The sequence below is a fragment of the Macrotis lagotis genome, chromosome 1, assembly GCF_037893015.1.
Source record: "Macrotis lagotis isolate mMagLag1 chromosome 1, bilby.v1.9.chrom.fasta, whole genome shotgun sequence".
Lineage (NCBI taxonomy): Eukaryota > Metazoa > Chordata > Mammalia > Peramelemorphia > Peramelidae > Macrotis > Macrotis lagotis.
In genome coordinates, this window is record NC_133658.1 from 655,750,785 (window position 1) to 655,765,881 (window position 15,097).

Sequence of the window (15,097 nt, forward strand, 5' to 3'; positions counted from 1 at the left end):
GTTTTCTTGGCAAAGATACTGAAATAATTTACCATATCCTTCTCCAGCTCATTCTATAGATGAGACTGAGACAAACAGTGATTTGGCCATGGTCACATGGCTAGCAAGTATCTGAAGCTAGAGTTGAACTCAGGAAAATGAGTCTTCTTGATTCTAAGTCACCTAGGTCCCTTTCACCTCTCAAATTTGATGATTCTATTTTTATTATATCCAGCACATAAACTTGGACTGATTGAAATATACTCATAATTGGTCCCTCTGACTAAACTTTCTCCCCCCCCCCCCCCACCCCGTTCAATTCATCCTAGGCTCAGCTACCAAAGTGATCTTCTTAAAGCAAAAGTATGACTAAATGGTTACAATCCTCAAAAAGGTCCAGGAGTTGTTATTTCTTGATAAACTGTAATTTTTCTCTGTGGTATTTAAAGATCTTTGCGATTGACTAATTTGCCAATTTTATTCTGTTTTTCTTTTTCATAGTCAGCTAGGTGGTTCAAGAGATAGAATTCTGGGTCTGGAGTCAGGAAAACCCAAGTTCAAATCTGGTCTTAGGTGCTTACTAGCTCTGTGTCCCTGGGCAAGTTACTTAATCCCTTTCTGCCTCAGTTTCTTCATCTTTAAAATAAGGATAGTAATAGTACATTAACACAATGCCTTTACCATAGTAGACACTTAATAAATGCTTATTTCCTGGTTTTCTTTTCATACATTCTTCAGTCTAGCCAAACTAATCCCCTTTTCTTCATATATCACATGCCATCTATAATATCCATGCTTTTAAACTTGATTGTCCCATTCTTCCTCCTTATCTATCTCTTAGAAATTCTAGAACCTGCTGCATGAGCCAGCCTCCAATTTTCATCACACCCTCACCCATGACAGTATCTTAACAATGTATATATTTAATACTTACTTATATGTGTATAGATTGTTTCTCCCAGGGTATAAGGTAAGTTCTTTAATGGCAGGGACTGTTTCTTTTTTTAATCTTAATATTATCATCATCAGTGCCTGTCATGTGTTTAGCATATAGTAGGCTATATATAAATGTTAACTGTTATTGATCATAATTGTTATTGCTTTAAAATAAATAATTCAAATTATTTTTGCCTTGTTTGCCTTTTACTCTTACTCCCTTGGAGTTAAGCATTTGGAGAAAAAAAGCAAATATTATGAGAATCAGAGCAGGTAAAAATTGTAATAACTGCTATGCTTTATTACATAAAATTAATATGACTCTGACTTGGAAATAAATAATTTTATCCTGGAAAACATGTGAGTACTGTAGAAGTAAGTCTGCAATCATAAATGTTCCATTGTTAAGGATTTGTAGTTGAATGTAGAACATGAATGAATTAAAATTCACAGGGGAATATTGAAACCATTCTTTAGTTAATAGCTTCATATTATAGAGAGGACTGAAATTGTAAATCAGAAGATCCGAATTCAAATTCTGGTACTTTTTAGTTGATTATCTAATCTTGAGGAAATCATTTTTACTTTTCTTGCCTTTAATGTTTTTATCTATAAAACAAACTAGAAGTGCTAGATGATTTTTAAGATCTCATTTCTAAGATTTTATTGCAGATTTGAAAGTATCTTTTTTTTTTGCAAGGCAATGGAGTTAAGTGACTTGTCCAAGGACACACAACTAGGTAATTATGTATCTGAAGTCATATTTGAACTCAGGTCCTCCTGACTCCAGGACTGGTGCTCTATCCACTGCACCACCTAGCTGCCACAGAAAGTATCTTCTGATCAATCTGTTTTGGTTATTTGAATGATGAAGGAGAAATCGCAGCAAAGATGAGATGAACAAAGGATCCTGGATCAGCATCTGGGAATGGGGGTGGGGCAGCTTAGTATAGGATGGTGGACTGAGAGCTGTGCTTGGAGACATACTGATTGTATGACCTTAGACAAGTCATTTAATTTTTCAGTGCTCTTGGAAATTTTAAGTTACGAATCTTCATGGAGAAAAGGAACACCCTACACTATGAAATCCCAGATGTAGACCCAAGAGAAACAAAATCAACCATATGGTTTGGTGGTTGCCATTTATTTCCATATTACTCTTCATTTGATGCAGAGAAATCTGGTTATTTGAATTAGCTATGTAGAGAAATTGATTCTACAACTTGGAAAGAGTACAAGGTGTGAGTTTGAATCCCAGCCTTGCTAGTATCTATATATCTTTGGGCAAATAACTTAATAGGGCCTCGATTTTCTTTATCTGTAAATAGAGGATGCTAGACTAGCTGATCTCTAAGATCTCTTCCAGCTCTAGATCTACAGTTCAATAAATGAAATGAACATAATAATTAACAAAGGCATATATAAAAATGGGGAGGACCCACAATTTTTTCTCAAGAGATATTTTATACCAAATAAAGTCAACTGAAATACTATGGAATCATGACACAGACAATAAGATGCTAATATGAAATGATGCTATTTGTGAAATGCCAGAAATGGGAAACGTGATACTAATGAGATATTTCAGCAGTTCCTTTGAAGTGTCTAGCTGGTTCTTTTTCTGTCTTTTACCATTTTGGATGCCTTTTCAGATCAAAGATCCTTCCTGTCCTTAGTGTTTCAGTCTTGGCTTAGGAACATTTGAGATGAATTTTTTAAATATTTTTAAATATTTTATGACATACTCCCTCCTTGCTGCCCTGCTGTGGGGGAGTGGCACTAACCTTTCTTTCTGCATGCCAGTTTTAAATGTAAATTTTGTGCATTTTTGGATCATAGGAGCACTACATGCTTTTGACCTGTTCCAGCCTGATTCCAGGCCTGACTATATTTCAGTAAAATTGATTTCCTTTGTAAACCTATGTATTTTAATTACATGATACCATGATGTTCTGTCAAAAGAATCTGTGACATACAAAAAAAAAGCTAAGAACTCATGAGACTTTCTAAGTAAGTTTAAGTCAGGTAGGGACCAGATTCTGAATTCTAGAACATTATGAAGATCATAGTTATGTAAAGGCAGTTTTTTAAAAAAATCGATTTTTGTTACTTGGTCAAAGTGGGGAAGCACTTTCTGCCAATGAGGATGGGCACCTTCATCACATCTTCAAGGCTCAGAAAGTTGTCTGAAGTTTTGAAAGGGTATGTTATTTTTTCAGGGCCAGAGAGTATGTGGAAGAGGTGAGACTTGAACTCACTTCTTATTGATTTCAAAGCTCATGAACCTGATTTATTACCTGCTCCAATTTTTTATTTTTTTTTCTCTTTGGTGTTGCAATAGAATAAGGTGGTTGGGTTTTTGGGGGGCGGGGTAAGTCTATTTATTAAGGATTTCTCCCAAAATAATATTTTAAATGTGTGAGAATAAAAATAAGGTTGTCCTGGAAAGTAATGATGCAGGCATACATGTGGGAATCAAAAGCATTCCTAGCCTATGATTCAGGAAGTTTCTACTAAAGGCTTCCTCTATGTATCCTGTCAGGAGAACACTGAATGAATTGATGCTTTAAACCACTTCTATACCAGCCATCTCATCCATCTTAATGTAATAAATTTTATATAAGTTCACTAAGCAGTTTCAATGAAGTTATTTGTTCTAATGATGATATATTGATGAATATTTTTCTTGCCCCTCCCCTTTTATTTTTTAAGATCTTAGGGCAGTTGGGCTAAAGAAAGGCATGTTCTTTAATCCCGATCCTTACCTTAAGATGTCAATTCAGCCAGGAAAGAAGAGCAGTTTTCCTACATTTGCCCATCATGGGCAGGAACGAAGGTCCACCATCATCAGTAATACAACTAATCCAATTTGGCACAGAGAGGTAATGACATATAACCTTCTAAGTCTCTAATGCTTGATGGCATAATAGTTTATCAAGCTGGTCTCTTAGCCCTTCTTTTCACTGAATGCTTCACACTGTGAGTTACTTCTGGGAGATGGTTTAGATTGTCAAGGATGTGGTTGTGGTTTCAGGGGCTGTATGAGAGAGGCCATGGGAGAGCATTGAATTCTAGTACATAGATGATTCTACTCTCCCCCTTGGGTTGTGGCTAATGGATTTGTGGATTCCTATAAGCTGTAGGTTTCAATTAATTAGAGAAATACAATTGACTTGATGAAAGATCTTTAAGTGAGTGTTCATCTTCAGGGTAGACATATTGATGTGGACAGTATGTGCCTAATTCTTTAGAACTGCAGCATTCTGTAGTTTGGCCTTCCTCTGAGCTGACTAGATGAAATTAAAGGTAAGATTTTTCCCATGAATGCTATCTATAATGATATTAAGAACACACGTAAGTACCTTGCCTATCTGGTCTGGAGGGCAGAAGCAGGGACTATATTAGAAATGTCCCTTAGTTTTATTAAACATCTTCAAAATGATCCTGGGCAAGTTATATATTGTTTGTGTTTCAGTTTCTTTTTAAATAAGTCCTGTTCTTTTTTAGTTTATCAGTTAAAGTAGGCCTAATATAATGCATGTTTAAATGGCAATAATAACATTTATACTTTGGAAAGGACAGAACAGAAATTCTGACAAGAGAAAACATTAATTGAGAATACTCAATTTTGTGGAGTGTTTCCATTAAGTTTTCTCTGGATAGTTATGAAAATCAAAAAGAATTCCCTGCTTTCTATATGGAAAACGATGCTGACTGAAAGTAACTTATGAAATATTTGTAAAAATCAAATGATCTCCCACTATATTGAATTTTATTTAGGGTACTAGAGTCTCTTTCCCCAATTTCTTCATTTTAAATTAAATAAGAAGTTTCACTGAATTGTAATTTTAGTGAGAACCATAGTATTTCATTCATTCAATATTTCTATTTTAATATTAATATAAAATATTTTTTAATCCCTAAAAATCACTGTGGTTCAATGGTACAGTGGAAAGATCACAGTTTTTAGAATTAGAAGACCTGGATTCAAGCATCTCCTCTGTCATTTAAAATTCGTGAGACCTTGGGCAAGTCAGTGACTTTCTGAGTCTCAGTTTGCTCATTTGTAAAATGAGGGAGGTAGATTAGAGAGCAGTAGATACTGATGTTGTTATCAACCTGGTTGACATAAAGGATGATGTTACTCTTAATAGAGAAGGAAGTTTAGAGGAGAGATAGTTTGGGGGACATGTATAATGGGTTCTCTTTAAAACACTTAGAGTTGGGCGGCTAGGTGGCGTAGTGGATAAAGCACCGGCCTTGGAGTCAGGAGTACCTGGGTTCAAATCTGGTCTCAGACACTTAAGAATTACCTAGCTGTGTGGACTTGGGCAGGCCACTTAACCACATTTGCCTTGAAAAAATCTACAAAAAACAAAAAAAATTAAACACTTATTGTTGAAGAATAAGATATCTGGATGAAAAAATCCAGGAAGCAGGTGTTTTGTAGGACTAGATTTGAGGAGAAAGACTTGAGGTGGATATATAGATCTAGAAATCATCTTCTTGGAGACAGAAAATCTAATGAGATCACTAAAGTTAAGAGTATACTGTAGAAGAAAAGAGGAGATAGGATAAAACCTTGGAAGAATAGTGTTTTTATTAAAAATTCAATTTTTGATATTTATGTTCAAGGTGAATTAATGTTATCCCTTTCTCCTTTTTAGAAATATTCGTTTTTTGCACTTCTTACTGATGTCCTAGAAATTGAAATTAAAGACAAATTTGCCAAGAGTCGTCCTATCATCAAGCGTTTTCTTGGGAAACTAACCATACCAGTCCAGAGGTTGCTGGAGCGTCAAGCCATTGGGTAAGAAAACATTTCCTTTTTGGTTCTTAATAAGAGCAGCAGCTATGTTTTTGATGGAAAATATCACTTTTCTGACTAGTCAATAAAGATTTTTTTAAGTGATCAGATTTCTTTTCTATTCTCATTCCTTTAAACACCATAAAATTTCCTTGCACTTTTAAAATTTTGACAACTTACTTCTGACTATTTTATAAGGAAGTTATTATTTTAGCTCAAACTTGACAGATTAATCCTATGTCAAGATGCCCTTGCCTGTATGCTATAATACACCTTTTATAAAGCAACATTATAAATAAAGGAAGAGACTACTTTATCCTAATCAATTCTATAAGATAAGAGTTTGCTTCTTAATGATAAGATCTAAAGCATTTTCATGTATTAAAGGGGCCTCAGACATAGAAAGCATATTCATTCAAGCAACTAACTTTCAGAATCTGCTGCATTTATACTTACCCCATCCCAAGATTTTACCTTTCTTTTATTTATTATCATCCCTGATGATTTACATTTACATTAGAATTTAATTTCTAGATTGATATTTCATTACAATGTAAGCTCCTTGAGGCCAGAGACTATTGTGTTGGCTTGTATCTCTATTGCCAGTACTTAGCACAGTTCCTGTAGTATAGCAATGATTTTAAAAAAGCTTTACTCCAAATATACGTATCCATATCCATATATATATGTAAGTATGTATGCACACATATTTTCCAGATTAATCTTAGACTCTTTTTATTATAATTTAACAAAATTAAAACAAATCTACATTTTTATTGTTTAATTTATATGTCTGACATGAACTCCATAATAGATTGACTTAGGATTAGATAACCACTATTGATTGCTATTATTGTATCATAATATTATAATACAGTATCATAATAAATAATAAATAATTCATTATAAAATCTTAATGTAATGCTATAACAATACTAATTAAGATGTGTATAGTTCCTATTATATGTCAAGTACTATGCTGTGATGTTTCTAAAAAGGAAAAAGGGATAACATTAATTTACCTTTAAAATAAATTCCAAATACATTGGATTTTGATAGAAAGCACGATTCTTCCAAGGTTTTATCCTGTCTCCTCTTTTATTCTCCCCACTTTATAATTGAAGAAACTGAGACAATCCAAAGTTAAATGACTTGTCCAAGATCACACAGGTCTTTTTGATTCCAGTAGCACTCTACCTACTGCACCATCTCACTTGCTTAGGCACTATGCAAGAACTATGGATACACAAGAAAGACCAAAACCAGTACCTGCTTTCAAGAACCTCACAATATGATAGGAGAGACAACATCTAAGCAATTGTAAATAAATATTTAAATAAGATACATATAAGATAAATTGGATCTATCTCAGAGGGAAGGCATTAACATTAAAAGGAGATGAGGAAAAGCTTCTTGCAAAAGGTGAGATTTTAATGATGCTTGAAGAAGGCCAATATTGAAAGAGAATTTTTTTTTGCTTTTGTTCTCCCAAAAGATATCTTCAACTAAATAGAAAGTAAAGAAAATCTTCCAACTCCAAGAATAGGTTTCCCACAAAAAGGCACTAATATAGGGTATGCCAATGCCCACATCCTACTACAAATTCTATATCAGCCTGAATAATGCAATCCCCTAAAACTATGCCCATAATAAAAAATCCCATTGATGGCAAAATAAAATCAGCAACTTTACATCAATACTCATCACAACTCATTGATAATATACATCTAATGAAAGTTTAGTTGGATTACAGTAGTTCAATACTGTTGATAAATTAATAAAGCATTTTTAAGTGTTTACTTTGAACCAGTTCTGTGCTAAGTTCTGATATGGAAAGACAACACATAAGGAGGAGCTAAGAGGGTTGTGGAGACAAAGCCTAACATAGAGCAGGGAACAAAGTAGGGTGCTCATTGAATTAAGGAAGAAACTGACCTATCAAAACTGAGACCTTTGGTCTCTAGGTTATAGAGAAGGAGGAGGAGAAGGTAATGGTTCAAGTAAAAGATCTTTGGCTGGAGTAGCTGGGGAAGTGAGATGGGGTGTGGGCTCCGACAAAATAAAGCAAAATCTGGACTATCAGATCCAAGGGACCCATTTCATATGACAGAAAAATTCCCCTATAAATTCTCCCAAATAAGTACAGATGAGCTCTAGATTTGACATTAGAATATACAAACAGCAATAACTCAATTGCTATCAACAGCTTCATGTCAGAGAAAGCCTCTGTCACTGCTCCCTATGTACTTCATTTAACATCAGAGAAAAAACAGAATTGTTGGTCCATATGATCAAGGACCATGATGACTAACACATTAATCAACAAACGTTTATTGGATACTTGTGAAAACACTGAGAGGAATATCAAGAGGTTTGGAAGGTGATCCCTGTTGTCAAAGAACTTTTAGCATCACTGTGGAAACAAGACATACACAGAAAAAGAGAATACCACAAGGAAGCATGTGATAAGTCACACAAGAGGCACAAACAATAAGTGATAAAAGAGTTTAGAGCAAGGAAAAAAGTCTAGAGCCTAACAAAGTGTTTTGTACATAGCTGACACTGAACAAATATTGAGTAAATGAGGAAATCACTATGGAACCAAGTAATGGGAAAAGTTTCATTGAGCTCATCCTTGAAGAATTTCTATGATTTGTATAAATGGAGAGAAGAGGGGATATGGCATGACTATAAGCACAAAGGGGGAAATGTATGGGAGTATAATGAGTAGACCAGATTGCCTAGAGTACAGTCTCTGAACCTGAAATTTGTGAACTTATTTTTTAATTTTTTACAAATATTTTGGAAATTTTAAAAAATATAATTGTTTTCCTTTGTAATCTTATGGGTTTTTTTCCTTGTTCATAGCTTCAGTTGTGTCTGGCATTTGGAGCACTCTTGGAAAAGATATTGTAGTGGTTTTAGAAATACTAATTTCTAGGGGATGGAGTAGGGAATGACCCCAATTTTTCAATCAAATCAAAAGTGATGCTATCTGCTAAGGGGAAAGTAGAAAAGGGTCCCCTAGGGCACTCAAGAACAGAAATGAAAGTTTGGAGCAGCCTTGCCATAAAGTGTTCTTTAGGAAAGAATGAAAGGACTGTTGGGCATTAGTTGTGGATGCATTTAGTATATTTGTTTGACTTCCTCAAATGGTATGTGAGTAGGAAAAGGGAGGCATTTGGTATTGGTGATCTTGGGTTGGGGTTTGGTAAATCCTCAGCACCACTAGAACAAAGGGACTAGAAGTACAAAGTTAAAAGGCAATAAGTAACTGAGCTGTTCAGCTGTGATACCGACATGGTGAAATGAAGAAAATGAGACCAAAGGAGGTTTGATGGACTGTAGGTATAGGGAGAAATGTAGAAAATTGAAGTCATAGAGAGAACAAAAAGATAAATTTATTAGAATCTAGTTAAAGGGAGAAATAGAACAGGAAATTATGGTCCCTTAGGGGAATTTCAGTCTTTAAGATATAGAGCAGTTACTCAGCAATGAGCTATTAAGGGACATAAGGAGTGGCCTATGTGTAGCTGAGAATGAATAAAGTTGTAGGTCATGAGAGTTAAGGATGTCATGAACTGGGATCCTGAGTTGTTTGAGAGGACATCAGTGTTTATTTTGAAGTCCCATTATATTATAGGACCATTGATCTGGAAGTACCACAGAAGATGTCCAAACCAATCTCCTTATTTAACAACTGAGGAAACAGAGAACCAGGAGAATTGTTATATGCCCACAAATGTAGTAGGGATTGTCTTCTAACTCCAGAATCAATGCTGTTTCCACTATATTGTGATTGGTTTGGAAAGACACAAGATCCAGAAGTCTAATTCTTTGAGGAATAAGGGAGAATGACTGGGAGACTGATCAGTGACTCCATAAATTCTAAAAAATTAAATAGACAAATGAAGTTAACCTCAAAAGAGAAAAGGTTGCTGAGTAATGGTTTTGGAAGTGGTCATCAGGAGCAAAGAATATATGAACTTATCCTCCTGATTTGATGTGCTAGGGCCTAAGAGGAAGGAACAGTGGAGAGGATGGACAAAGATACAATTGGAATAGAAAGTCTGAGGTTCAGAATCTCTTTCCCACATTCATGGCAGCAAGTTGAGAAAAGTTTGCCATCTCTTCTCAAGGTTCTGGCTGGTCCCCTATTTCTACTACATGTTGTTCTTGGTTAATAACTCCATTACCTGGGCTACATGTTATCACCCTTCTTGGTCTTCTTGGGTTTGGCAAAGCTTTAGGAATCTCAGCTCTCACAGAATTGATTTCTTAACTTTGTGACCATATATTTGAAAACATAGTCTGAATCCCGATTGTGCAATTAACACTAGTCAATGGAATTTGGATTGTATTTTTCAGTCAATGGGGAGCCATTGAAGGATTTTTAGAAGAGTGAGATTAAAGTAGATACCAGTCAAGTTGAAAGCTTACAGGATGAATTTGAGGAAGCAGAAAAGAGAAGAATGGAGATCATGAACTTGTTGCAGTAGTTCAGGCAAGGTGCAACCTTCCAGGACTTCAGTTTCCTCAGTTATAAAATAAGATGATTGATTTATAAATGGCCTCTATGGTCCCTCCTAGGTCTAGATACATGATTCTGCAATATAATGGAACTTCAGTATAAGCACTAACATCCTCTCAGACAACTCAGTTTCCAAGTTCACTGCTGACATTCTCAATACTCATGCCTTGCGACTTCATTTGATCTCTTGCATATTAAGACCTGTAACTGTGACAGATGAACTTTTGTCTAGATTGTTATAAACTCTAAATTAATGAAGTTATAATTTCAGGATAACTTCTCATATATTTCCCAAATAGAAAATCTATTTTGTTTCCCTGAACAAAATGATTCTAGTTGCAACCTAATTTTTATCTAAAGCTTTCCCTTTGCAGTTTATTGAATTCTTCTGATTTCATTGGAGAGTCAATTAAGTGCCAGTATGTTTTATAACACCTCTCTTTGAAACCAGATAATCTTCCTTTTAACAAAAATGAATGTATCTCAGGTAGTAGAGGAGTTTGGTTGGAGGATGGTGGAAAGGAGTGTATATACAGAATGAAATTAAAACCATAAATCATGAATCTATGAACTGAGCAGGTTCTCTCTACAGAGATTTTTCTTTGCTTGATGAAAAATTTAATCATTTCAAGGCCCCCCTGATACATTGAGAGCTTCTATTCTGGTTTTAAGATCGTGGGGTAGGACCCCAAGAAAATCACTTAACCTTTGCCTCAATTTCTTCATCTGTAAAATGGGGGTAATATAAGTACATACCTTACAGGGTTGTTGTGAGGATCAAATGAGATAATATTTGTAAAGCAATTTACAAACCTTAAAGTATACTATAAATGCCTTATTATTATTATTATCATCATAATTATTATCATTATTATTATCATACATTTGGTAGCCAGACCCACCATGAATAATATAGAGGTTAGAGTAGAAAGATTCTTTACTATCCCAGCCCATACTTACTGCCTCTGTTGTACCATTTCTCACATTCCTATTCCTGCTTCCCTTTCCAACTCTGAACCCTATTTCAAAAAAGTTAGACACATTCTCTCTCTCTCTCTCTCTCTCTTTCATATGTGTGTATATAGGTTTCAGTTTTCTCATCTGTAAAATACAAATAACCACCTAATATATTTTATGAGGAACAAATGAGATGATGTATAAAATATTAAATAATTGTTCATTATGGTTATTATTAATGAAAGTTCTGTGTATGGAAAAAGACTTTAAGGAACAGTTTAAAATGTCATTAATTTTAGATAACTTCTTTAATGGATCCCAAATGACATATGATTTGTTCATTATTTGTACTTTTTTCCTCTTTAGCACTATCCATTAGAGGGCAGTATGAGAGCAGAAATGGTTATGATTTGGTAGGACAAGAGTTTATTATTTTCTTTTCTTAAGAATAAGCTGAGTCTAAAATAAAAGTTATCTACTTGTAGCAAAGACTCGGTATGAGTCCATTGGACTTTATTTTAATAGTCATAGATGTGAAAGATAAATATTGAATCCAGCTTACAGATGAATCGAAGTTGTTAATGCTTTCTCTCCTGACTACCTTGTACTTAACTGTTTTATATGTATTCACATCATATTTGTTTGTGTATACTCATACAAGGTGTTCCAAAAGTCTTTGTGCAAATTTAAGCTTTAAAATTAAAACTGAAAAAGCTGCTAAAGTCTAAACTTACATAAGACTTCAGGGAATTGCTGCATCTGTACTTGATGTCTTTCCCATTGGAATTTAAGCCACCTGAGAGAAGAGATTTTTTTAATTTATATTTCTATCTCTAATGCCTACCACAGTACTTGCCATATAGGAAGTGCTTAGTAAATCTTGATTGGTAGATTGATTGGTTAAGTTAGGGATTTTTTCTGTGAACCCAGATTGTGTAATGTGAGAAATAATCATTTATAGCCTTTTCCTTATTGAATATATAGAGTGTTAAAGTGATAATAGCTGGTCACATTCTCATTCTATAATATACTAAAAAACTGATCCCTTCATAGTTTTCCAGACCCTATCAATCAATAACTTACTATAAAATAGGGAAATAGTCTATCATCTTTCTAAGGAAATACCATATTCATGCTCTGTTATATTTTCTATTTTTATTAACATTTTCTCTTGTTCATTGCATGATTTCTTTTGGTCTTTAAATTTGAAACCCAATGATAATTCATAAAAAATTTGATAGAACTATAGTCAAACACACCAGTCTTTGAGCCTTTGATTGATGAACACATGACTTGAAAAATCATGGAGAAACTTGGGCTAAATCTTATAGAGTTTGAAGTATGACTTATAGAAGGAGGGTAAAAGATACTGGAAAACACTGTTTGTTTGTTTGTGCAGTGATCAAATGCTCAGCTACAACCTTGGCAGAAGACTCCCAGCTGACCATGTGAGTGGATATCTCCAATTCAAAGTTGAGATTACATCTTCTATTCATGAAGGTGAGGTATCTTTGTGACTAAATGACTATTAAAGGAAACACAAGTTTCTTTAAAGTATCCTTTTGTATTTGTGCAGTTCCATCAGAGAAAGGGAGCTGTCAGAAGAAATTAACTACTGACATTACCAAGGCAAATATTAAAATTCATTTCACAAAAGCATCTGGGTCATACCTGTCTTCTGAAATCAGAAAGGAGTTTTTCCAATGATATTCCAAATATCAGATATCAGCTGTCATATCAAACTGCCTTGACAAGTACTAAGTGAGTTTAGCATGTAGGAAAACCTTTACAACTCATTAATAATGAGAAGAGTTCCCAATGGGATGGTCAAATGCTCCCATCAACATATATGGCCAGTGTAAATGGTAAGAAAAAATTCAATTTTTATGACTATTTAATCTTCTTCTATTGGGTAAGATTTAGTTTATAAGCCCACTGGAAAGGGCTGTTTCCTCCCTCCCTCAGAATTACTCTAAATTTTTAATGCCATTGTTGTCTCCACTTTTCAAAGACTCCCAACTCCTAAAGGGGCTGCTTTGGGAGTAGTCTTTTCTGTGGTCTTCCTTTTGAACCAAAGGGCCAACTAGGAAGTCTTCTACATTGTATCCAGTAAAGTTCAAGACTGAATAACCTAAGATGTCATTATTTCTTTTACTACTGTTTTTTAGAGTGGATTTTTGTTTACACATGCAGATTAAGGGAAGAACAAGCTGGTCATAAGAATTTAATGAAAATCAATGAGAAGTATAGATTTCTTTCCTCCTCCATTGTTGTTTTAATTAAATTGATTGCAATAAAGGTTACTTGAGATTTCTTGACTGTCCTGTGATTAGGGCAAATTAGTTCCTTATATTTACTTTCCAAATATTGTGTTTCTATTTAGATGCTTCACCAGAAGCAGTTGGCACCATCCTTGGAGTGAATTCTGTGAATGGAGACCTGGGGAGTCCCTCTGATGATGAAGACATGCCCGGAGGACATCATGTCTCCCCTCCAGTCTGTTCTAATGGTCCAGTCTCTGAGGAGAGTGCTCCAGAGGGCACCCCAAAGCATTCCTTTAGGACTAGCTCTACTATGGAAATAGACCCGGAGGAACTAACCTCCAGCTCTTCCAGGACCTCCCCTCCCAGAGGACGACAGGATTCACTCAACGATTATCTAGATGCCATTGAACACAATGGTCCTTCCAGGCCTGGGCCATCTGCCTGTGCAGAAAGGTCCCTTGGAGCTTCTCCCAAACTACGGAGTAGCTTTCCCACTGATACCAGACTCAATGCCATGCTTCATATTGACTCTGATGAAGAGGATCATGAGTTTCAGCAAGATCTTGGTTACCCTTCCTCCTTGGAAGAGGAAGGGGGCCTAGTCATGTTTAGCAGTGTTTCAAGAACTGATGAAGGGAACCCAATGAAGCAGGTGAAACCAGAAGCTACCCCTGCTGAGGAGGAGGAAGCCCCCACAGAGGAGGTGGCTGCTATGGAGAATAAACAGGAGGAAGAACTTCCAGAGCTTCCTGACAGTTGCTCAGTTTCAGATGCAGCTGTAGAAGAAGGAGAAAATGACCAGGAAACCCAGGCAGGTGCTGAGCAGGACAGCGGTGAGTTGTGTGATTCTCAAGAAGGGGACCAGCCGACCAGCGACGTGGACCCAGTAAACTCAGATGTGCCAGGGGAAGGCAGAAGGGCCATCAGCGAGACTGAGTCTCTTGATCAAGGGTCTGAACCTTCCCAGGTATCATCGGAAACAGAGCCCAGTGACCCTGCCCGGACAGAGAGTGTCAGTGAGGCCAGTACCAGGCCAGAGGGAGAGAGTGACGCTGAAGGAGCTGATAGTTCCTGCAATGAGAGTGTTACCACCCAGCTGTCTTCTGTGGACACCCGGTGCTCTTCTCTGGAGAGTGCCCGGTTTCCTGACACACCAGCCTTTTCATCTCAGGAAGAAGAAGAGGGAGCCTGTGCTTCTGAGCCAGCCAACAGTGGCCCTGCTGCCAGCTCACAGGATTCTGGCTGCACTCCTGGGTCTTTGCCTGCAGTAAGGGTCCCCAGTGGTCAGGACGAAGGGCAGGTGGCAGAAATGCCTTCCTTGCCAGATGGAGAGGAGATGGGGGAGATCTGGCAGAGGAGGAGTAGTCTTCAGACCACTGCAGAGAATCCCTCCCATGAAGAAGACACAGGGGATGCCCAAGAAGTTTGCGAAGGGGCCACTGCTCAGGCTGAAGGAGCTACAGGAGGTAACAATAATGGGGTAAAACCAGGGAGAAATGATTTTCAAATGGTGTTATGGAACTACTGAATAATTAGAAATGTTTTTACTGAAATGTATCCATTCATAGAGAATCCTTTCCTCTTAATTTGAATTTTTGCAAGTAGGTTGCCTTTCATTGCTGA

General features: G+C 36.2%; 1 protein-coding gene and 1 long non-coding RNA gene across 7 annotated transcripts in view; one reads left to right on the forward strand and one right to left on the reverse strand.

Annotated features, from left to right (window-relative positions):
* Window positions 1–15,097, forward strand: part of HECW2 (HECT, C2 and WW domain containing E3 ubiquitin protein ligase 2) — a 449,633-nt gene that overhangs the window by 305,041 nt on the left and 129,495 nt on the right. For all 6 annotated transcript variants that reach the window (XM_074215431.1, XM_074215435.1, XM_074215432.1 and 3 more), the window contains 4 exons: window positions 3,628–3,797; window positions 5,583–5,725; window positions 12,610–12,710; window positions 13,594–14,940. In XM_074215431.1, coding sequence (XP_074071532.1) covers window positions 3,628–3,797; window positions 5,583–5,725; window positions 12,610–12,710; window positions 13,594–14,940 — 1,761 coding nt within the window. The remainder of the gene's footprint in view (window positions 1–3,627; window positions 3,798–5,582; window positions 5,726–12,609; window positions 12,711–13,593; window positions 14,941–15,097) is intronic.
* LOC141507608 (uncharacterized) overlaps window positions 10,160–15,097 on the reverse strand; it is a 70,694-nt gene continuing 65,756 nt past the window's right edge. Inside the window, exon 5 of the long non-coding RNA XR_012474199.1 lies at window positions 10,160–14,931. This is a non-coding gene — a long non-coding RNA (uncharacterized LOC141507608). The remainder of the gene's footprint in view (window positions 14,932–15,097) is intronic.